Genomic DNA, 23,774 nt, shown 5'->3' with positions numbered 1-23,774 from the left:
CTAAACGTACTCACGCATGCGCGGAACCGATCGGGCTAGCGGTCCAGATTCGGCCGTCGCTGACCTCGCGTTTACAACCCGAAACGCGTGTAGTGGGCTGCAGATTCCGTGTTTTCCGCACCAGGTCAGGGCAGAAAGTATGTGGTAAGACGATAATGTCGTGTTGTACATCTCTGGACACTCAGAGAAAGATCAAAGATCCGTTCCCGCTTCGTGTGTAAAGTGGCCGAACGAAAGCTCGCCCGCTTGGACTCTATTGGTCGCGTGAAAAATGGTCACGGCGCTCAGCGGTCAAAGTTCGGAGTTCACCGAGTGACCTCGGTGCGATAAGAAGGCCGCCGGGTGTCGCGCTGCTGCCAGGAAATCACCAACGTCATTATGATGTAATCGATTTTTCTGCACTGCATCGACACAACAACATCCACGTGTGCATTGCGATGCATCGATTACACGATTCATTTCAACACCCATATTAAATAGGGTGTAGTAGTAGTAGGAGTTTTCTATTGTAAGTTCTATCATATGTACAACTTACATGCATAACCTCATCCCTCCAGGGCCATGGTGTAACACAAGATCAGAACAGAACACAAGTAGGACAGGAGTACAAGAGCTGTGATGTATTGTGTCTGCGTGTATTTGTGTGTATTTCTCCAATTGTTTGGAGCACTGACTGAACTGCAAGGTCCTGTACCGAATATGTATGACTGTATGTGTGATGATGGGGTGTTTGCAGGAGGACGACTTGGAGACAGATGTGTCCGTTCTGAGCAGCCGTCCACAGCCGGACCGGTCAGTAGAAGAGCTGGAGCAGTACGCCCGCCTGTGCCCCGAACTGCACCACAACTTCCGGGTCAGCATTTCATCTCCCCCTCTCTCACGCTTTTCTTCTCACCATCGTCTCAGTCATCGACTTTTTGTGTGTTGTTGCATAAAGTAAATGTAAAGATCACTTTATTATATTTGATAGCATCATTTGGCAGACCTGTTTTCAAGTTAAATATGGTTGAAGTGGCTTTTTGTGTTTAGAGTTTGCATGCTTTCCCTGTTTTAAAATGCACTGAAGAAAAAGTTAAAAAGTCATCATGTAGGAATATTCACAAAGGAAATTATTAGGTGCACATCAGAATCAAAATGAAGTATTGAATGTAAACAGTAAAATGCAGTTCCTGTATTCCTGTGTTGATGGGTCCTGGTCCGGAATCTTCCGTACTGTCTGCCAGAGGGGCGAGAAGGATTGGAGCCCTAATGATAGTATGTTGCAGTCTGTTCTTGGTGGTGTGAACCTGTTTGTATCAGTATACAGTAGAATAACTTTCTGATCCTCTGCCTCAGCATGGAGTGGGGTTTTCTGTAGCTGCTGCTGTCTTTCAGGTCTCTCTCTCTCGCTTTTCAGCCTTTCAGACACTCTGGTCTCCATTGTCTTCATGTTGCTGGCCTACTTGTACAAGACCACATCCTCACATCTGTAGGCGTCCTATTTTAGACTGGCTGTCTTATCATTGATTTATGTGCCATGTGGAATCAACAATGGAAAACAGGCAAAGAAACAATATTTGGGTGCAAAGAAAGCTTATGTTATAATTTAATGAGTCCAACTAAGTGATTATAGACTATTCAGCAGACTAACCTATTTTAAAGTAGTAAAGTAATTGTTTACAGTCCTATTTTTTCCTTTAAACGGTAAGGTCCTGTCACCTGACGACTGTCCATTCTACTGTGAAAGCAGCAAGGAGGGTCATTTTAACTCACAGTAGACAGCTCCAGTCGAAATGACCTCGCCGGCCCCAGGGGTGTGAAACTTTCTTCTTATGCACTTTCTTGGCAGCGGAGCGAAATGTCCTAGCAGGGAGCTTGTAACACCAAGAGAAACTAGGCTCTGACTGGGAACAATGTGGCTTCAGACTGGAGCCTGACACCTCTGCCGCTCAGCAAAGGGAACTGGCTGCTGTGCCTTGTAGTTAAGTGCAGAAGCATCTCTGAAGTGTCCAATACACCATTCAGTCCAGACAGAGCTCTGCTGCCGGAATATTTGTAGACAGGACTGTCATTATAGGAGACATGGAAGGCCGGTGTCCCTTCCAGGGTCCTTTATCTTCAGCAGCCCCTAAATCAGTCACAATACACCCAATTTATAGAAATGCATAATTGTTTTGGCACGGCCTTCTGCATTTTATGCCATGCAAGTACTCTCAGGCCATGAATTTCTCATTCTGTTGTGTTAAGTGTTAAGCAAACACAGCAAGACTTGTCTAAAAAAGGAATTTAGTTATAATATTTTTCTTTACAGAGCATAAAGATAAGCCATGAATACACACTGATAATAAATTCTGATATTTGTTCTGATCTTAATCTGATCATTTAATATTAATGTTTTGACCAAGAGCCATAAATTCAGGAATGAATGAAAGCAGATTCTGACTGAACAAATCAGCTTTATTAATTGATTAATTTATTAATTAGGCAAGAATTACAAAAAAATTACAAACAATTTTGTAATTTCCTGCAGACTGAGCAATATAAACAAAAAATGTCAAAATATTCTAGTATTCCAATTTGCATAAAACAATGCAGACTGTGACATTACCTTGAAAAGCTTTGAGATTGTCTCACACACACACACACACACACACACACACACACACACTGTCCTTATTATATTCTGTGTTAAAATGATCATGCTCTTTATTCTATCCTACCCCGTTCTATGTGTCTTTCGAGTTCTGTAACTGTTTTACACCAATATTACACCACTTTACTTTTTTCTTTTGCTCAGTCGTCATCTTACCTGTACTTAAACCCACTACTTACTTTAAATTGCAAATATTCTATACTGTATCTTTTATTTCATTCTTGAATTAAGAAAGTGAGATGTTAGGTTGCCTGTTAGAAACAAGTTATACTGTGTTCATGGTAGATCTTTTAATTTGTGAATGTATGGTGGAGTGTCTGTGGTGTAATGGTCCACATGTGGATGCTTTATTACTCTGGTAGGATTAGAACATGGCTTCATTCGGATTCGGTTTATTTGGATAGCTCCCTGACTCCCACCTTGACTTGCCTCTGAGTTTGCTTGAAGGGTGTGAAGGGGTGAGCGGTGGTCTCTATATTCTGAACATTCCAAAGATTTTTCTCATTACATCTGCTGAAGTTCTTTATAATCATCAACCCCTATATCAATCATGTGAAGACATAATTGCTTTGGCATGACCTGCAAAGACCTTACACCCAGTACACATTGGCCATGAATTTCTCCTTCAGTTCTAGTGTTCATAAATCAGATAAATATATTGTCTAATTCAAGTGCTGGCAAGCAATCTTGTTATGGCTTGGTTGGTGACCCAGAGAAGGATCCTCTAACCCTGTCAGACAGTTTGGAGTGTTAAAGGACTGTTTGGTACCCAACATCAATGCTAACTGTGGAATTTATTCTCACTGAGGTCTGTGAAATAAAGTAGAAAAGCTCTTAACCCAAGCAACTGATTAGCCAGAACATTCTGTGCAGTACAGTCCTGAAAGTTCCAACCTTGGCACCAAATACTAGGTGTTCATATTTATTTAGCTGTTGAGCTGTGAAATAAAATGCAGTAAGGAGACCAAATACCACAAAACTAATGTTGCTGAAATATGTATCAGTCACAATATTAAATACATTAAGCTAATGGTGCGAAAATACTTAATGATCTACAACGTAAAATGTACAGAGCAGTGCACTTGTACTCTATGGCTATTGGGGATCAGTTTATCTTCTGCTCACCTGGCTGTTCACATAGAAAGCGAGAGTGTCCACTCTTTAGCATTCCATTAACTAACAAATATATTCTGCCGATATAGTGGAAAAATACTGTATTTCTTTTCTAAAACTAGTTTATTATATGTACAAGTATGGTCAGTTGTTCACTAAGAAAAAAAAAAGATATTGATTTCTTTAAAATACTTTCTGATTTGTTAATATATCTTGTTTATATATTTTGCAGCTTTTAATTTAAAATGAAGATTACCTGACAGTGGCAGTCTGATGTTGTGTTCTGATCTGTATTCTGCAGAAGTACCTTGTGTCCTATTCATAAGGATGTTATGTAGATGTGCTACCCACCACATATTTGTTGCATACCACACACACCATACCAAGTACATTTTTCAGAAAAAAAGCATGACAAAATATTCAGCATTGACCTCCATGGGCATAACATACAGGAGTTAAAGCATCTGCTTGCAAACCAGAGAAGAGCTGTTTTGGTGGAACAACCTGCATTGCGTGAGGCAGGTGGCTTAAGCGTTGTGGTTGATCACGGCACGTCCTCCTCTGAAAAAAAAAAACAGGAAAAAAACACAAGGTTTTATTCCAGGGTCTTGGTGCCAAAATCAGCTGCAAATTAAGATGACCACACCCGTTTTTAGTTTTCCGTCATGCTGTATTTTATACTGCTTGTACAGCTTTTTTATAGCTCCTGATATAAAACACTGTTTCGGTTCTGGCTTTGAGATCCTGGTGCTCATGAGAAGAGATGTGGGTGAGTTCTTTCAGAGAGGATCTGCCGGGGTGCCAGGAGTTGCTGGTGAGGGCTGGGGTAGGGCAAGTTTCTCCTGGAAATGCCTCCAGACACTAAAACTCTTTGCTTTGATCTTTGGCTCTCTGCATAATATCCCCACTCAGTGGAAATAATAAAAAAAAGAAAATGAGAATCAGGACTTTCAGTTGGAGAGAGCTTTGCGGCAGGATCTTATTTGCATTTGCTGCTCAGCCATGGCTCCTGGCATTTCCCATCATACCTTTCCATTGGATATTTCAATACTTGCCACCACCCAGTTTAAAACAGTAATGGAGAAAAAGAAAAGCCTGAATCTTTTGAATAAAGGGGATGAACCCTTTATGATCGAGTCACGCCACCTCCACATCCAATTGTGTTCGTATGTACATGTATTTGCTGCATTTGACAGTGAGCCATTTTCACAGTGTGTCAGTACTGTCAGATACTGTTCTTTCAGAATTCATTGATGTTAATGCAGCTGCACATTTTGGTATTCATGAAAGTCCTTTTTGTGCTTATGTTTCTTTATTTTCATCTAAAATATTAAATTCAAATGCATTGAAAAAGCAAGTGGTGCAAGACTTGCTTTAAAAAAAAATTACAGATTTACTTTGATATGGGACAGAGGATTTTACGAGTCACTGGAGAGGCACTCCAGGGAACTGATGGCTATAGGATTTCTGAGAAGCACATGCCAAAACAACACAGAATAGAAAAAGAACAGGCATGAGAGCCAATAAACTCTCTTACTGGGTCTGGAATGTATGGGACCAGAAAATACATGTTGAGATGTGTCCACCTGTCAGAAGTGACAAAATATTGAGGGCTAGAGTCCTAATTACATGCCACAGAAAACATATGATGTTACACTATATCTGTATCCTTAATCCTGTCTGTTTCAGTGCCTAAACTTAGTTCCTCTGGGGTGAACCCTGACAGCAGAGTAAAAATGACATTTATTCTGCACTGCAGAGCAACAGCAAGGGCTGTCTGCACTAGAGATGATATCCTTCTGATAGAACGATCAGGGAATGGTGAAAGCACCCAGCAGAACTGTAATGCAACTAACACCACAAACAAATTGACATGGTGAAGGTGTGACTGCTCACCTATTGCTTGTATAAAACTAGTGGTCGGCTGTTATCTAGATTGCCGCGTTAACGTCAGACTCTTATCGGGCGTTTAAAAAAAAAAAAAAAAACTCGCCGTTAATCTATTCACAAAGTTGGGTTGGGAGCTGGGTCTATACTATGCAAGCTATTGTGCCGGAGTTAAATGGTTACACTAGATTTATAAGTATATTTCTTCTTTCTTGTTAAAATTTCATTTTAATTTATGTACATATTAGGAATATTTTGCATGTGTGTTATTTTGTGAATTTTTTTTATGTTCTTTTAATACTGTATATTGTAGAGAGAGATGCAGAAAGATGTGTGACGCGATGTTCTGACACGACCTTGCTTTTTTGTACAGAATACACTTTGCACAGAAAATCTCTTGGGTGTCAGCTCATCATTTGTGGTTCAAGAAACAAAATCAAAAAGTTAGACAACGCAGAAGAAGAACCGCTACACTATGATGACTTTCACCTTGATATTTTAGCGCGGCTGTATACCTAGCCGAATTGCACTGTAGGGGGCGAGAACGAGTCTTCGAACTGTGAAATTACCACATCAAACGTGACGTGGTAACATGGATGCAGCTATTTAACTGAATAAACAGTTGGTAAACACAAGTACATCTTATTGAACATAATTTATTTTCATCACCAATTATCATAGTAGAACAGCTTTCTCAAGCAGTTTGTGATGCATTTTGGAAACAGGAGATGAGCCCCTGGTCTAATGCGCCACCTGGCTTGAGAAACCCGTTCTCAAAGACTTACTTTAGTCATTATTTGGGTAGCACACATATTCTGAATGCCTTCGGCAGAATTCAAATGAGCCATTTTAATCTAGAATAATCTAGATTAATCTAGACTAATCTAAAATATAGAGTAATCTGTATTTATCTAGATTAATCTTGATAAATTCCAAGATTACAGTGAGATTAATCTAGATTTTTAATCTAGAAAATTGATCTATGCCCACCTCTATATAAAACATACAATTTCATTTACACTGTGAGTGTTTTATAATGTCCCTTCATAGTAAAGATCATGTGTGCCCTAGAAGAAACTGATTAACTGTCAACTGATTAATATTCCCAAAGTCGTGCATTATCATGACATCATTTGTAATAGAATCACTTCATAAAACACGCCTTAAAAAATCAATTACATTTGTTGTAATTGTTTTAGTGTTTTCTTCTTTAGAAAAAGCAGCATATACATGATTTGAGTGAATGTTGACAGTCAACATGCTGAACTTCTGGTGCTGCACGGTTTGGTGTGTTTGGCGTGTTTGGTGTGTTTGGCGTGAGCTGGTGTTACTTCCAAGGAATTTCCTCTAAATTAAGAATTACCAAATGTACGTTATGGCTCCCTCTCTGTAAAATGTACAGTTTGTCAGTAGTGAGGATTTCACCTGTGGAAAGTGTAGGAGAATAGCTGAAATGATGGCGAAAATAGCCAAGCTAGAGGAGCGCATCCAAAATGTATTTTTAATTCGGGTATCTCTACCCCGGCGCCGGTACCAGTAGCTCCCTCCGGACAGCAGGGAAGTTGGGTGACGGCTCGGCTACCGGGGTGACCCGCCAAGCTCCCCCACCATCTGGGCACCAGTCCTCGGTTCACGTTCAGAACCGCTTCTCCCCCCTGGGTCCTAAAATCCACCGGCTCTAGTCATTGGCGACTCCACTGTTAAAAACGTGAGGATAGCGGCACCAGCGAATAAAATCTTGTGTTTTCCTGGAGCCAGAGCGCCCGACATCCGTGCAAATTAAAAAAAATGCTGGCAAAAAATAACCGTAGATATTCTAGTATAGCGATTCAAGTCAGCGCCAACGATGTCCAGCAATGCCAGTCAGAAATTACTTTTATAGAGATGCTTCAATTAAAAAAATAAACTGGGTTTTATTAATAACTGGACAATATTTTGGGGGAAACCTGATCTTTTTGAGTGAGATGGCATCCACACAAACTGGGTGGGCGCCACTCAGTTATCAAAAAATCTGGCTCGTAGTCTTAGAATCAAAATACAAACTTGACTCGCCAGAGCTGAGACCGACAGAGCGTCTTCCATTTTCGTAGAGTCGCCACCCAGCTTGTACAATATTGACACTGTGTCTTTACCTCGCTCTATTAAAACAAGAGATTCTAAAAGAAACATTAATAATAAAACTCATAAATATGCTTGTGTCTGTTCCCCAGGCTGGACGGGGTGTCTGTTTCAGCAACTTACTACCCGTTACTATCATTCCCTCTGAATGTACCACCAGCACCCCCGATATAAGAATAGGATTATTAAATGTTAGATCCCTTATGCCTAAAACGCTCATTGTTAATGAAATGATTACAGATCAGGGGTTTAATGTACTGTGCCTGAACGAAACTTTTGTAGCATTGAACGAGTATAGTCCTCCTGGATACAGCTATTTACACCAACCTCGCTTAACTGGAAGAGGAGGTGGCGTCGCAGTAATTTATAATGATAACCTCGGTATTACTCATAAACCCAGACAAGGATTTAACTCTTTTGAGATTCTCTATACAAACATAACCCATTGTAGTTTCACATAAGTTCATTCCATTGATTACTATTTATTACTTATGAAATTTATGAAATGAAGGTGGTCACACGCTCGATCTTGTACTGACCTACGGTTTAAATATAGAAGACAGTCACTCTTCCGCAATCTGAAATAATCTCAGATAATTTTTTTATCGCTTTAAAGTCGCTCTGGATAAGGGCGTCTGATAAATGCTGTGTAAAACTGTGGAGAGTGGTTATAAGAACTCTCTCTCTCTACACACAAAAGCACTGTATTATCACTACTCCAACCTGATGTTACCTGGCTGAAAGAGGCAGGGCACAATAGAGGTTAAAAGAATGAACAGATTCTAATGGGGCAGTGGTGGCCTAGCGGTTAAGGAACCGGCCCTGTAATCAGAAGGTTGCCGGTTCGAATCCCGATCCGCCAAGGTGCCACTGAGGTGCCACTGAGCAAAGCACCGTCCCCACACACTGCTCCCCGGGCGCCGGTCATGGCTGCCCACTGCTCACCAGGGGTGATGGTTAAATGCAGAGGACAAATTTCACTGTGTGCACTGTGTGCTGTGCTGCTGTGTATCACATGTGACAATCACTTCACTTTAAATTAAATTAAAATTTATTAACACCAGTAAATTATTACTGCAGTTACATGTAAATATTGTGTGTAAAAGTACCAAGTTACAGAGAAAACCAAAATGAAAGACAGGAGGAAAAGATAGAGAAAAGACAGAAAAGCCTGAACCCAGCTTCAGAGACATCACCTGAAAAATAGGCAGAGAGAAATGACTCAGGAGCTGGAAGGCCCCGTTCCCGATGGAAAAGAAGATGAAAAACTGCTGAGACCACAAGTGAACATTCCTTTAAACATTTGACCCACAGGAAGTTGTCACAGACCAATCAGAATTTGTTGTTTCTGTCTTGTCACGCCTCCGGTGTCTCCTGTCTGGGGCAGACAAAGGCAGGGCGGGGTTTCGCAAAACACATGGCTGGCATTTCACACCTCCTGCCATTTGACAAAGATATGGAAAACGGAGGTGATGAACCTCCATGGCCCTGCAACGTCCCATTTTACAGCTGTAAATGTAAATGCCTTAGACACAATATACTCAACTCCCCTCATTATAGAGACTAACGGACAATTACATCAAGTACAGCGCAGAGGTTTATTAATATCCTACCAGATTATCAACGCTGATCTACTCACCGACAGACCCCGCTGAGCTCGACCAAATGTCTAGAGTAGTACTCCCCTCAAAAGGAAGATAGTAAGGGATAAAAATGTTATACCTTAGTATAGTTACTGCATGCGCTCACTTAAGAAGCCCGCCCGGAAATTGGAACTTAAATGGCGTCGAAGTAAATTGAACGTATTCCGAATATCGGGAAAGGAGAACCTCCTTAACTATAGGAAGGCTCTTAATGCGGCTCGATCGAATAGACAAGAAGAAAAATAATCCCAGATTCCTGTTTAACACTATGGCCAAGATAACCAGGAATATGACAGAAACAGATACTACCACTCAATATCATCATAGTAGCGACGATTTTATGGCTAGAATGGCTGTTGTTGATTTTCAAGCAAGGCTTGATTTCATGTTAATGTTCACTCCTATTTTTCTTGGGAAATTGTAAGAATGCAGCATCTAACTGGTAGAAAACCATGTGTTGCCTGTGTTAGATGTGTTCAATACATGCTCTGTGAGATCAACAAATGCTCTTTCTGAACTGGAATAATATGTGAATTGAGCGGCCTGGACAAATGTTTCTGTTCCAGGAACTGGACTTGGCTTCAGAAGTGGAAGACAGTTCTGATGAGGATCTTCTTAATGGAGGTCTGGAGAACAGTTCTTGGGCAAAGATGAGCAGGTCAGTGCGAAGCCGGCGAAAGTCCCAGCAGCCCTCAGCGTCTTCAGACTTGCAGACGAACTTGCAGAAAATGACACCCTGTGGCGAAGAGGAGAAAGATCTGAATGCTCACGAGTTTCACAGTCACTACCTCAGGTAACTTTAACCAACTTTTTTTGTGGTGGCTTCATCCTTCTTCTGAGGGGGTGATTGTGTGTTTTAAATGTAAAGGTCATCCTTCTGTTGGTGTAATTAATAAATGTTAATCTTTACATAATCACCAACAAATTTGGATTAAACATATAAAGAGAAGAGATAAAAGAGTTTTTTTTACATCTGTGTCGCACTGTTTTGCTCAGTTTGTGCTTTGGTGTAGGTGTCAGCAGGAAGGTCAGCGCAGCATGGTGGATCGCCTGTTGGAAAGGTATGGAGCCTCTATCCCTCACCATGATCCCCGCCTCTACTCCGCAGCAGCTGCCCAAACCCAGTCAGTCGCTGGCTACTCAATCCTGGCATTCCCTGACTTCTGGGGGCACCTGCCACCCCCTGGCCTGGAACCCATGGCCCCCCGAAGACCCAACATCCAAAGGTACCCGTGCATGGAATAACTTCCTGGTTTGACAGTGACCATAGCAACCACCCAGTTGCTATCCCAATTGTGAAAAGATAACAAGTTTCCAGGGAGAGCATTTCAGAATCACATTACTTTTTTTCCCCTTGTGGTGGAAATGGTAATGCAAAAAAATAAATGATACTGTAGCACACACTGAAGCAGGCTGACTTAAAAAAAAAAAATCAGCTGTGTTTCCTGAACATTTTACACTACAAATAAAAAACTGAGAAATTTATTACATTTACAAAGCCAATACATTTGCATAAAAAAAATCAAGGTAATTTACAAAATGTGATATTTGCTGCTTGTCAAAGCAACCTTTCTTTTAGTCATTGGGTGAGTGTTCAGAAGCTTAAACAGAAGGTGAAAAAAACATGAATTAATCCGTGTAAAAATGATGTCTGTGTACCCAACAATGACGATTGTAGCTGTAGCTGGACCTTTTGAAATATTAGGGCCTCATGCCCAAATGGAATAGTTTTGATAAAAGATTTTTCTGTTATCTGCTGTTCTAATACCCGGTGGATTTGTACTGACTTCACCTCGTGTAGGATACTCCAACTGAGACATTGTCCAGGCTGGTATGTTGAACCCATGGACAGTTTTATCCCAGCATAAGGCAATAAATCCTTTTTGCTGCAATTTCACCAGCTTGTCTGGTAGTGAGCAGGAATCATTTAGCTTAGAACTGTTCAAACCTCAGTGTTGAGGCCATGTTGTGTGTGCCACGGGTTCACAGTTTACAGCTGATACGCAGCCATATTAAAGCATTTTCTGGCTGCTCTCAGCGCATACAATTCAGAGCGGCTGCAGCTCACGGTGCAACAGAAGATCCATTATCACAACATCACCACGCGGCAGGCCGAGTAAATGAGATGCACGCCCGCCCGTCTACTTGCATCGCTCAATCTGTGCTCAGCCAAAACAGTGCAGTGACACGGCAGGCTTCTTATCAAAAGCTACAGCAGACAGAGCAGACAGTGTCCCTCATTAAACCGCATGAAACATGAGAATCTGGTGAAGAAAGGAGGACCTTTCGAATGAATATGACCAGTGTGTTCGACGAGGCGGCTCAGAGGAGATATTTCCTGTAAAATGCTGCTGTCATTTGTGTTGGAGTGTGAATTTTTCACAGCTAGAATGTCACAGGCAGATCAAAAACAACATTGATATTTCAATTTCATATTTTTCAGCAAGCGTTAAGTAGGGTTCATCATAGGGATCATAATGATGATTTCAGCATATTTATGCTGATTTCTAAAGTTGTCTTAATAATAATAATAATAATAATAATAATATGATAATTGTTATAAAAGGCTGAAATAGCGTTTTGTTGTTGTAAGGTGAAAAAATTATGCCATTGATTTGTACAGTAAATATTTAGTAAAATACTTTTTACAATGAAATGTGTCATACTGACATCTTTCTTTTTGACCATCGCAGCCACCGCAGAACTTCTCGTCTTCACTGGACTTCTTTTTTCATTCTTTTCTTTTGCTGAAATCATACTATTTGCAACCAAAAGGTTGTGCTTTTATTAAACCTTTCTTCACAGTCCCTCTGTAATTATGCTGCAGACTCTTGATTGAACACTTGTGTTTTTTTCCTCTCTAAGAACTTGCCAATGTGCGAAAGTGAGATTGGAGAGAATTGACATTTATTTCCCACATTTCACAGCTCATTGTGCATGCTTGGAGGCAAGATAAGTCTATGACGGTTCTATTTAGTGTCACTCCCTTGGCAAAAAATGTCATTTTTTTTCTCTGAGAAAGTGGAAGACCACCAGTGGCAATTCTGAAATCCACTTTACATCGTTTGGGAACTGTGTAGGCAATAACTAAGCTGTAATGTCCTTGGAGTAGAACATTATGAAAAGTTTATGAAATAAATTTGCACAGTAGTAGCAGAATCCTCTTATCATTATTTAATGTAGGCAGTTCATTGGTAGAGAGGGACACTTTTTACTAATCGTATTGTTAGTCATGTTTTTCATGATCTTAATGTCAAAAAATTAAAACATACAGCACCACCACAAAGTACTTCAAAGCCTCCACTTTTTGTGGAAAAAGTGAATACTTTCTAGTATAATCTTTGTAACAAAATTGAGAACCCCACATAGTTCAATAAATAAAAGAATAATAAAACAAATGCTGACATAATTGTTTAATGCTGTAGTATGAGGATGAAAACATAGCTTGGAAAATTAATTCAATATTGATATGAATACATGTAAGTGAGTTGTTATTTACACCACCTATATTTTTTCTGTCATTTAATTAATGTTTATTGTAGGTAATAAAGAGTTCTGTGAGTTATAAAATTCTTTCACCACCCCCCCCTAGATGCATGACCCTGATTTACTCAGTCGGTAACCCGGTTTTGTCTTTTACACGTCATACAAAGTGAGATGTATGTGGGGTCTGTGCTGAAAATATTTTCAATTTCTTTTTATTAATGATGTACATATTTAAACTGTTTTATTTGTTCTTATAACATGTTATTTATTGTATATAGATGATATAGGGAAGGAGAGATTTGTGACCATGTTGTGTGATCTCTGTGCAGATATGCAATCTTAAGTCCTGCTATTAGACTTTTCTGCATAATGTATTACCCTCTAGCATAAAATCAGTTTTCTGTCATTGTACATGTTTTGTCATTTTGTCTTAAATTAATCGAAAACTTTTTAATCAGACTTTAAAAAATTGCATATTCAGTTAAGTAGTGCGGGGGGGTGGGGGGTATAATGATACCTGGGCAAAATTGGCTAATCATTTTTCACCGATTTTCGGGGTGTCTTTAGATGTTCAGAACATTTCCCATTATATATCATCCTACTCCAGCATGTTATTTTCCCATTCAGATCTGATGTTCATTTAATTTGTCGTGTGGGCTTAGGAGAAGAAATTGCCTCCATATTTCAATGAAAGTGGAGTGAAGTGATGTCATTGTGAAACACTGCAGCATACGGTGACTCAACAAAATGTGTCCTCCGCATTTAACTCATCACCCTTAGTGAGCAGTAGGCAGCCATAAAAGGCGCTCGGGGAGCAGTGTGTGGGGACGGTACCTTCATTAAGGGGACCTCAGAGGCACCTTAACTGTTCAGGATTCGAACCCCAGACCTTCCAATTACGGGTCTGTTTCCTTACCCGCTAGGCAAACCAATGAAGGGATTGGGAAATAAATATGGTCCAAGTGGCTACGATATATATTGTAAAAAAAAAAAACACAGAATTTCCTGTGGTTTTGTTAGGTGGGGATTTTGTCTCCTGTGAGTTGCGACCACAAACTCATTTGAGAGTCATATTTACATTTATATTAGCATAAACATGTCTACATATTTCATTACAATGTTGTGATGTTTATGTAAAAGCACAATTATTTTAGATTTTATCCAGAGGGAAATTATTTTGTCAGTGCAGTAGGAGGAACAAGAGGAATAAATTATATTTACAAAGTACAATAGACCAAAAATATCAAAAATAGCTTAAGGCTCAATAACAATAGTGATATTACTATATCCAGTGAAATGCCCGAGATAGTGCTAAGTGACATAATGATTATGCCATGGGTACAAGTGAGAGGGAGTAGCAGCAGCAGCGTGTGCAGGGGGGTGAAACAGACATTCAAAGACATCCAGGTGAGTATTATTGCACGTCTGAGTGAAAAAACATTTGTGTTTGAATAGCCCTGAAAAAATCTCCTACAGAGCAAGGACGAGTTATACAATCTGATAGCTCCAGGTAGGAAGGATTTCTGCATTTAGCGGCTATGAGTCATATCATATCATAAAGGAAAATAAAAATACAATTTTATTTAGAAACAGTCTAGGCTGTATAGATTAATACAGTTGCCTCCAGAAATCTGCGGAGGTAGGTGCTCAAGAAAATGAAAAGCCTGGTCTGAAACTGTTCAAGGATAAAGTTCTCCAAATTAACCTGAAAAAGGAAGCACACAAATGAAATCTAAATAGATCATTTTAATAACACCCTCCATTGGTGGTGGCAGTGGTGTCCTATGGGGTAAGGAAAGGGACAACAGCAGCTCTCAACACTTTCTCAAAACTTTCAGTTTTTCTTTGGTAATAAATCTGCAAACATGTCAACAGCTTTGTGTTTTTCTGTCATATAACAAAGAGTGAAAAATTGAAGGGGTGTGAATATGTTCCATATCCACTGTATCAGGTCTGTGAGACCACTACTTCCTGCTTCTAGTGTGACATTATACTTCATTCTTCAGGTATATACTGGATATATATATACTGGAGTCTGGTCCTTCAGCCCATTCCCAAGCTTTTGTTACATGAGATTGTTGGTAGTGCTGATATATCAACCTTAAAATGGATGAGGCCATTTGGTGATTGAATGTTGTCATTTAGCTGGGATGTCACTTGGCCAGTTATAGCATGTATTTGTATGTTCAAAAAGTCAGTGAGTGACAGTCTCACACATAACTGATGAAGGGCAAATCTCTATTGAGCAGAAAAACAAATATTTGAATAATATATTTTTTAATTTGAATAATATTTATTTTTACTTTCTTTGTCTAAAACAATGATCAGTGAACAATTTTGACTGCGTTAAATGTCAATTACAGCTAAATAAAGACTGAGGGCTTGCTCTTCATGTTGGCATCATTAGACTCTAATACAAATCAGTGGCCACTGACTTCATGTGTGAAAAGTCACATGAAGACCAATGAGACAAGAGGTTCTACGCCACTGTGTTGCTCCAGAGTCAGGATATGGAGATGAACTCCAAGCAGCTTGTTGCTCTCAATGTTCTACCATTGCAGTTCAGAAAACATGGCTTTGTTATTGTGTCCAACATTAACCTTATCAATGATACCATGATATCTAATGTGAATCCAGACTACAAACCCCATTCAACTCGACTCCCAAACATAATTAATGATCAAATATGGATACTGAATTATGAAAGTGAAAGTGAAGTGATTGTCACACGTGATACACAGCAGCACAGCACACAGTGCAATTTGTCCTCTGCATTTAACCCATCACCCTGAGTGAGCAGTGGGCAGCCATGACAGGCGCCCGGGGAGCAGTGTGTGGGGACGGTGCTTTGCTCAGTGATCGGGATTCGAACCAGCAACCTTCTGATTACGGGGCCGCTTCCTTAACCGCTAGGCCACCACTGCCATTACTGGTATTTTGAGTTTAGCCAGTTGACTTGTGACCTTTTTTGTTTCTTACAGAAAGAAAGTCTTAGAAGACATCCAGCGATTTCTGTGCCCCCAGGATGTCATTAATAAAGTTATTTTTGACTTGGACGATCCCAGGTGAGATATGTTTCCCATATCAGAAACCTATTTCTGCTCATTTTAACCCTTTAAAGGTGTGTAAATGAACAGACTAGTGACTTTACGTATTTAAAATGCGCAATTCACACATAACATAAACATATCATACTGTAATGTAGGACATAAGTGGGGCAAAATAAGTTTGCTTCTTTTGTTCTTGCACATACAATTGTGTTCCTTAATTTGTTAAATGGACATTTCCTAGATTTCATGTGATTTCTTTGCTACAGAATGAGAGGTTTAAAATGAGCAGTCATATTTGCAATTTGCACAGTTGATCCTCCACACCCTGAATCACTGCTGTCTGTGTATCTGTCTGTGTATGGAGCATGCCCTGTTAACCCTAATGTACTGGTCGTCCCCTGCCCTTTATCAAGGCGAACTTGAGTCAGTAATAGTGACACAATTAGCAGTCATAGTCACAGATACCCACTGTTGGTGGGCACTATGCTAATTCACCAACCCATTCGGCTGCAATATGCCACAGTGCATTTAAAATAAATGTGCAAAAAGTGTGACATTCTCTTATGACAGTAAAGTCATACAGTTTCCAAGGTTTTCAGTGTTGGAGCTCTCATTTAAGACCACTTTTATTGTGGTTATTATTATTAATGGTTTCTATTTATTCCAAGAAAAGCTACAAGACCCCACACCAGATGTCCCCTCTCCTGATGTCATGACGGCAGGTCTTCAAAACTGTCAAAATAACAGTAGCACTCTTCATTACATCATAGATGCCAATGTTAAAAAGGAAAATGTTTAATTTTGTTGGTTTGATTCACAACAATGTCTCATAGATGTTCATATATATCTTTTTCTTGTTAATGTGTGATTTGTATCTCATATTCTCTGAAACATTCTGTAAATATTACTTGCCTTTTTCCATAGATTAGAGAAATGAATTTCGCCAACCATATTTTGTTAATAATACACCATTCACTAAAAAGCACTGAAAATATACAAAGAATGAAAGAACATTTCTTGAGGCTTCTCCTACACAGTTAAGGTATAACAGATACTCCATGTTTTATTCCTGGTGTTCAGGCTTAGAAGTTCAGTCCACATCAGTATCTCTCAAACCAAATATATTTGGCAGTCAGTGCAGTGTTTGAGCTGGGAGGGTGATTTTTTTTCTCAGTGAGATTATGTGCTCCAGAGCAAAGGGGTTCTATTAAAACATGACAGGTCTATTAGGTTTCACCATCTCTCTAACAGCTTTAAGTATCCTTGCTCTGGAAAGGGTATCAGTCTTCATGGTCTTGCATGTTTATGTTCTGGAAAAGTTTGGATCTTAACGAAAAGATTTTCAAATCACAGAAGTAAATATTCTATTCAGTACAGGACAGGGATAAGAACAAATGTTTAAACTGGGAAATTGTACACCTTTTTACACTAATTGAGTTCATTTTAATCAGCCTGCGACAGGTCCCAAGGAAATTGGCACGGGTGCAACTAACTACTGAAAAAGCAAGAGAGTTTAAAAAGGTTCAGCTGATAGAGCATCTAGCAATAAATTAAGTTAATTGATAGCATGTCTGTAATATGATTAGCTATGAAAGGGATTATTTAGAAAGGCAAAATCTCAGAGGTAAAGATGGGCTCTCCAGTCTGTGAAAGAGCATGTAAAAAGATTGTGGAGCAATGTTCCTAAACATCAAATTGCAAAGGCATTTCTCATTGTTTCCCTGGCGGGAGCACGAATACTACATTCTCTTCCTTTTCTCTTACATTCGGGGTCTTGGGAGTTCTCCGCCCAGCTTCTGTGGCTTTTTCTCTCCTCCAGTTTCTGGGCCTTTCTCTCTTCCCCCTATTTCTCCAGGTCCAGGTTGCCTCTCTTTTTTTGTAAATTACTACATTTTTAAACAGTGGTGTCATGATATAACACATCCTCTAACATTCTCAACATTGCTCATTTTCTTATTATAATGTTAAATGTAATTAAAAGTGAAGAGGATATGATAAACATTAGCTTACATTTAATGGATGAAGCTCATCTTTAGGGACACTGGGCAAACAGTGTCAGATACACTAAATGGATTTAATATCTAAAAATGATTTGTTGCCAGCTAATACACAATGTTGATTACACCATATCCTTGAAATGTCCTGAAATGAATCATGAAGTATTTACTCCTACTCTTTCTCAGTTATCAGAGCCCATCCGATCAGCAGGACTCTCTACGTTTCTTCTCTAAGTTTGAGTGCGGAAATCTTCGCAAAGTGATGCACATCCGCAGGTATGACTGCCCCTCCTCTCCATCTCTCTTTCATCGGACCAGGCAGCCTCAGGGCTCACGCGGTGATGGTATCTTCAGTCAAACAGTGCACCTCCTTTTCATGTTTTATCTTAAAGCGACTAGCGCAGCAGGGTGTCTCTCATTGTGCTCTTTCAAAATAGAGCTTTGGATTACAAACTGTCCATGAATATAGAACTGAAGTCCCACTGGCTCGCAGGAAGTGAACCCTCCATTCTGTCTCCCTCAATTTGAGCCATCTTAATATTTGGGTGTATTCATAAAAAGCATGAAAACACTATGAAAAATATAATATTGATATATGTGTCATTTGTCGCATCGAATTTCTCTCTCTCTCTCTCTCTCTCTCTCTCTCTTTCTGTATGTATATATGAACTCTTTCCTTCTACAGACATGAGTATGATCTCATTTTGAATGCTGATGTTAACACGTCCCAGCATCATCAGTGGTTCTACTTTGAGGTCAGTGGGATGGTGGCTAATGTCCCATATCGCTTTAACATCATCAACTGTGAGAAGGTCAACAGTCAGTTCAACTACGGTAAGCAGGAAGGAGATAATAATTCCGATATGCTGATCCATCAAAAGGTGGAATCTTTATATCCCATCCTAAAACATGCTTATTGGGAAATCAATATTTTATTATGGGAACTTAATATTGACACTATTTGTAGGATTAGAACCATGATTGGGATGAGAATGTCCCTATTGTTGCCTTTCTTTGTCAGGGATGCAGCCTGTCATGTACTCTGTGAGGGAGGCACTGGAGGGTAGGCCCCACTGGGTCAGATCTGGCACTGAGATCTGTTACTACAGGTCAGTTATGAGAGCATCTGCAGTGCTTTAGGGTCCTTGTCACCTTGTAAAACAGCTGTCCCTTCTCACGCTGGCCCAAAATCAACTCAGTATTTCACCACATTATCTAGACCCTCACAATGCTATGATACTCACTGCATTCTCTAGAGTAGCTTCTCTCTACAGTCACTATGGTAACTACACCCCCTCAGTACAGTGTCAGTGGTGACCTTTCACCACAGCACTATGGTCAGGACAGTAACATCTCGCCACATTATTGAACCTGCTTTCTATATCCTCTACACGCTGGGATTTAAAATTGCTTCAAAATACGGTATAAAGATGTAGGAGAGTTGTCCCAAGTTACGAGGAAGGATCTCATGTAACTCATTTTTCATGTGATAGGGAACTTTTTTTTTACATAGTTAATACCTTATCTTAATCCTGTTTCCATGACTACTTGAGTACTGTACTGTACACAGGACGTCACACATCCAACATGATTTTATATCAGAACCGGACTGTTTTAATCCACTCAGTGTTTGTCGGGAGTAATGGAGTTTTATATTATTGGGTTGAGAGCCCTGACATCCTGTCTGTAACCATGGTTTTGTATGAAAGTGATGCTTTTGTATGCCCCCTTGACCCCTCAGGAACAACTTCCACCCCAGCTGTAGAAAGGGATCTTCTTTGTACACACTGACCTTCACTGTGACTTTCAAACACGATGAAGATGTCTGCTACCTGGCCTACCACTACCCCTACTCTTACTCTGCCTTACAGGTGCCTCACAGTGTGTGTGTGCGCGCGCGTGTGTGTGTGCCAGTGTGTGTGCGTATAGTGTAAGTGAGTATTGCTTTTATTTTGTACAATTAGAGGTACAGAGTTGCAAATGAGATATTTTGCTCTCGAGGATAAAGAGCTTAATTATCTTATTGAGTTATGACTTTGTTCACAGTTATCATGTTAGGTCAAGTGGTTATAAAAATAAGAAATGTGTCATCATTAACTTTCTTTTGTCCTTGATGATCTCCTCACTTAAACGAGGGTGTCCAAGTCTATGCATGCCACTGTATATCTTAAAGTGAGTGTCTGTGTGTGTTTGTGTGTGTGTGTGTGTGTGTGTGTGTGTGTGTGCGCGCATGTGGAGTCATATTCTATGTATGCTCGTGTCTGTTGACCAGGCCCATCTGCAGCTGCTGCAGCGCTCGGTGGACCCGCGTAAGGTGTTCTTCAGGCGCCAGAGCCTGTGCCCAACGCTGGGGGGAAACTCCTGCCCCTTTGTCACCATCACTGCTAGCCCCCCCTCACGCAACTGGAAGGACCTGCACCAGTTTCGTAAGTCTTTGTGTGTGACTGTGTGTCTATGTCTTAATGCCGAGTCTCTCGTGAGACAGATTCAGACCTCTGTTAGCCTCCTTCCACCACCTCCTCTCCTCTTCTGATGAATATGTAGTAGAGGCAGCTGCTTCGTCCTCTGAGTCTTGACAGCATATGGTGCCCTGGACGGCCAAACTGATTTGTCTACCTGTTTACTGCTCCCTGTGTCCTCACACTGTCTCCACTGAGAGGCTAGTCACACTCCATTTACAATTTTGTGTGTGTTACCATGCATTGTACCACTAAGGTTGTGGAGTTCCCTCACGTATACCTGTTATTTACATCAGCAAGACTTGGCTGGTTCTCAAACTTTTCATTCTTTACAACCTCCAAACAGCAGCATATGACTATTTAAATGGTATTCCTGTTATGAATATTATTTATTATTTACAGTTATCCTCTGTCCGTACTACAGTCAAAAGACACAGCTAGTGAGGATATTTTACATCTGAACATCTGACCAAGAGCAATTGTTTCAAATGAAATATCCTGTTATGTCCTAAATTTGAGCTAAACTCACACCTTGTAGAATCCTTGATGAAATTGATGGGTGAGGCAGTGTGGAGGCCTTCTTTTCCCTGGGAACATAAAGCTTTCCACCCACTTCATATCACTGTCTATATTGTTTTACCTTATGTTATGATGTGTTGTGATGTCTCTACCTTTGTGGAGAACATATCTACATTTGTCTGTTCTTCAAGGGACAGTCAGTGAGGACCAGATCTCATGTTCACCACCAACTGAACCTACTGAGCTTTTATAAAGTGATACATGTGATGTCTTTGTGCTTCCCTGGGTTTCTCCAGGCTCTATGTTCCTAAAAATAACCCCTTTGATGGAGGCAAGAGTAAAACTAGCCAAAATAAGGCAGTGGGAAGATATTCACACCTCCTGATTATCTCAGCAGCCACCATGTCAGTGACCCTCTCTACATATCCCCTTCTTGGCACAGGCAATGTGTCAGACAGGAAGAGAGTGGGCGGGTTTGAACAGAGCTGCCTCTTTCTCTCTTTAGAGAGAGCCCACACACGCCAGCCATTCGACACTCCTACACATTCCTCAGACCGGGAGAGAAGCAGCGCAGGCAGATAAAACTGGCTGAGAAAGCGGGAGCTCACTGGCTCTCACCTCCAGCTGTTAAATCCCAGAAAAGGCCTTTCATCTACTTCCTGTTGGAGTGTTTGTTTATGCATGTGTGTGTTGGAGAGCTACTCGAGATGTGCAGATCTGAATGATTTCCATGGTTATATGGATGTACTGTATATTTCCTCCAATGCTGCCCTCTGCACTGAGCTGAGAACCTCTCCACAGCCATTTTGCCAGTCTGTCCACCACAGTTAGGGTTATTTCTGAATTCACCATGCACCTGCATCCTCAAAATAACAAGTGCATTGTGAAGTGAAAGTGAAGTGATTGTCATTGTGAAACACTGCAGCACAGCACACGGTGACACAACGAAATGTGTCCTCTGCTTTTAACCATCAAACTTGGTGAGCAATGGGCAGCCATGACAGGCACCGGGGAGCAGTGTGTAAGGACAGTGCTTTGCTCAGTGGCACCTTGGCGCATCAGGGTTCGAACCGGCAACCTTCAGATTTTGGGGCTGCTTCCTTAACCGCTAGGCCACCACTGCCCCGAGTACTGCCCCCAAAAATAACATTTAATAAAAAAAAAAACATGTAGACAACAATGAGACAGAAAGCATTAAAAAATAATTAATGTACAAAGTAAAATGGTGCAAGATTCTCGGTAGGCAGTAGAACGCTAAATCTCGGGTCGGGTTGGGTCAAGGATGCATGGTAAATGAGCGGTCAGCAAACATGAAATTCTGGTTGTATAGTACCTATATGTACTCGGGTCAGATTCTGTCGGGCTTGGGCCGGGTTGGGCATAACTTTTCAGGCCCGATAACAACTTTAGAACGGAGCTGCCCAACAGGGGGAGGCTTTGAGGAAGCAGTGTCACGTGACACTGTTCATTTGCCCCGGGGAATGCAGGTGACGTGTCCCAGATATAGGCTGGCGGAAATGACATCGCATCGCTTTGTCATTGTTCTTGGTCATGACACAACGCTGCTCTTCTCAACGTCAACTTCAAGTACTTTACTTTACTTTACTTTATTTGGCAGACGCTTTTATCCAAAGCGACTTACAATGGGAAGACACCAGCAATTCTCGTTCGATTTCTATAGAATATCAAGTATACAAACTAAGAGCCCTGATAAGGCTTAGACTTGTCATTGAAGAGCATGCTCGGAGAGTGTTGGGTGCTAGACTAAGAAAAATTATAATGTATTTATACATTTTGTATTTGTTTGTTCAATGTGTATGCATGTGTATGTGTTAAATTTGTCTGTAATATTTTTGGAATAAGAGGGTTTTCACCTTCTTCTTAAAAGTGGTGATAGTCTCGGCTAGTCGTGTGGAGGAGGGCAGGTTGTTCCACCAGCCAGGGACAACAACGGAGAACAGACATGATTGGAATCGGAGACCCCGTGAAGAAGGAATTTTTAGTCTCCTTTCGTTTGCCGATCTGAGAGAGCGTGCAGGAGTGTAGCTAGGTAGTAGTGTGTTGATGTAGGAGGTAGTATTGTAGCTTCTGTGCAGGGGTGTAGCTAGGTAGTAGTGTGTTGATGTAGGAGGGCGCAGTTCCATTTACAGCCCTGTAGGCAGCATCAAGGATTTGAACTCAATGCGAGCAGCTACCGGGAGCCAGTGGAGGGAGGTAAGAAGAGGTGTAACATGGGTGTATTTTGGCTGATTGAAAATGAGACGGGCTGCCATATTTTGGATCATCTGGAGTGGTTTTATGGTGACTGCAGAGGCTCCAGCCAGGAGAGAGTTACAGTAGTCGAGTTTGGAGATGACCATTGCCTGGACAAGGAGCTGCGTAGCCTGTTGTGAGAGAAAAGGCCGAATCTTGCGAATGTTGTAGAGAGTGAACCTGCAGGATCTGGAGATCGCAGCAACATGATGGTTCAAACTCAGTTTGTTATCTATCCAAACCCCAAGGCTTTTTGCAGATGCCGTGGGTGTTAACAATAGCGATCCAATTTGAATTGAAAGGTTTTGCTGAGGAGAATTGTTGCCCGGAAAGATCAGAATCTCGGTTTTGGATAGGTTGAGTTGGAGGTGTCGCTCAGACATCCATGCCAATATGTCTGAGAGGCAGGCCGAAATTTTTGTTGCTATAGTAGCATCTTCTGGTGGGAATGACAGATAGAGCTGGGTGTCATCAGCATAAGAGTGATAGGAGAAGCCATGTGATTGGATGATGTGACCAAGTGAGCGAGTGTATATTGAAGTAAGCTCGATTTATTTTACCTGTTCCTGTCTCCATCCTGCTCTCATCCAGTTTTCTGTCTAAACCCAGTAACACAA

At 40.8% G+C, this 23,774-nt stretch overlaps 1 protein-coding gene across 1 annotated transcript in view; it reads left to right on the top strand.

Moving 5' to 3' along the window:
- The window catches only part of LOC114766967 (cytosolic carboxypeptidase 4-like), a 121,756-nt gene that overhangs the window by 43,860 nt on the left and 54,122 nt on the right, over positions 1 to 23,774 (top strand). Inside the window, exons 11-19 of the mRNA XM_028958358.1 lie at positions 737 to 853; positions 9,960 to 10,186; positions 10,407 to 10,619; positions 15,861 to 15,944; positions 18,113 to 18,202; positions 18,612 to 18,760; positions 18,948 to 19,035; positions 19,668 to 19,797; positions 20,199 to 20,352. Of these exons, the coding sequence (XP_028814191.1) occupies positions 737 to 853; positions 9,960 to 10,186; positions 10,407 to 10,619; positions 15,861 to 15,944; positions 18,113 to 18,202; positions 18,612 to 18,760; positions 18,948 to 19,035; positions 19,668 to 19,797; positions 20,199 to 20,352 (1,252 nt within the window). The remainder of the gene's footprint in view (positions 1 to 736; positions 854 to 9,959; positions 10,187 to 10,406; positions 10,620 to 15,860; positions 15,945 to 18,112; positions 18,203 to 18,611; positions 18,761 to 18,947; positions 19,036 to 19,667; positions 19,798 to 20,198; positions 20,353 to 23,774) is intronic.

The sequence above is a fragment of the Denticeps clupeoides genome, chromosome 17, assembly GCF_900700375.1.
Source record: "Denticeps clupeoides chromosome 17, fDenClu1.1, whole genome shotgun sequence".
Classification (NCBI taxonomy): domain Eukaryota; kingdom Metazoa; phylum Chordata; class Actinopteri; order Clupeiformes; family Denticipitidae; genus Denticeps; species Denticeps clupeoides.
Note: the sequence above shows the minus strand (reverse complement) of the source record. Positions and strands in the feature narration are given on the sequence as shown.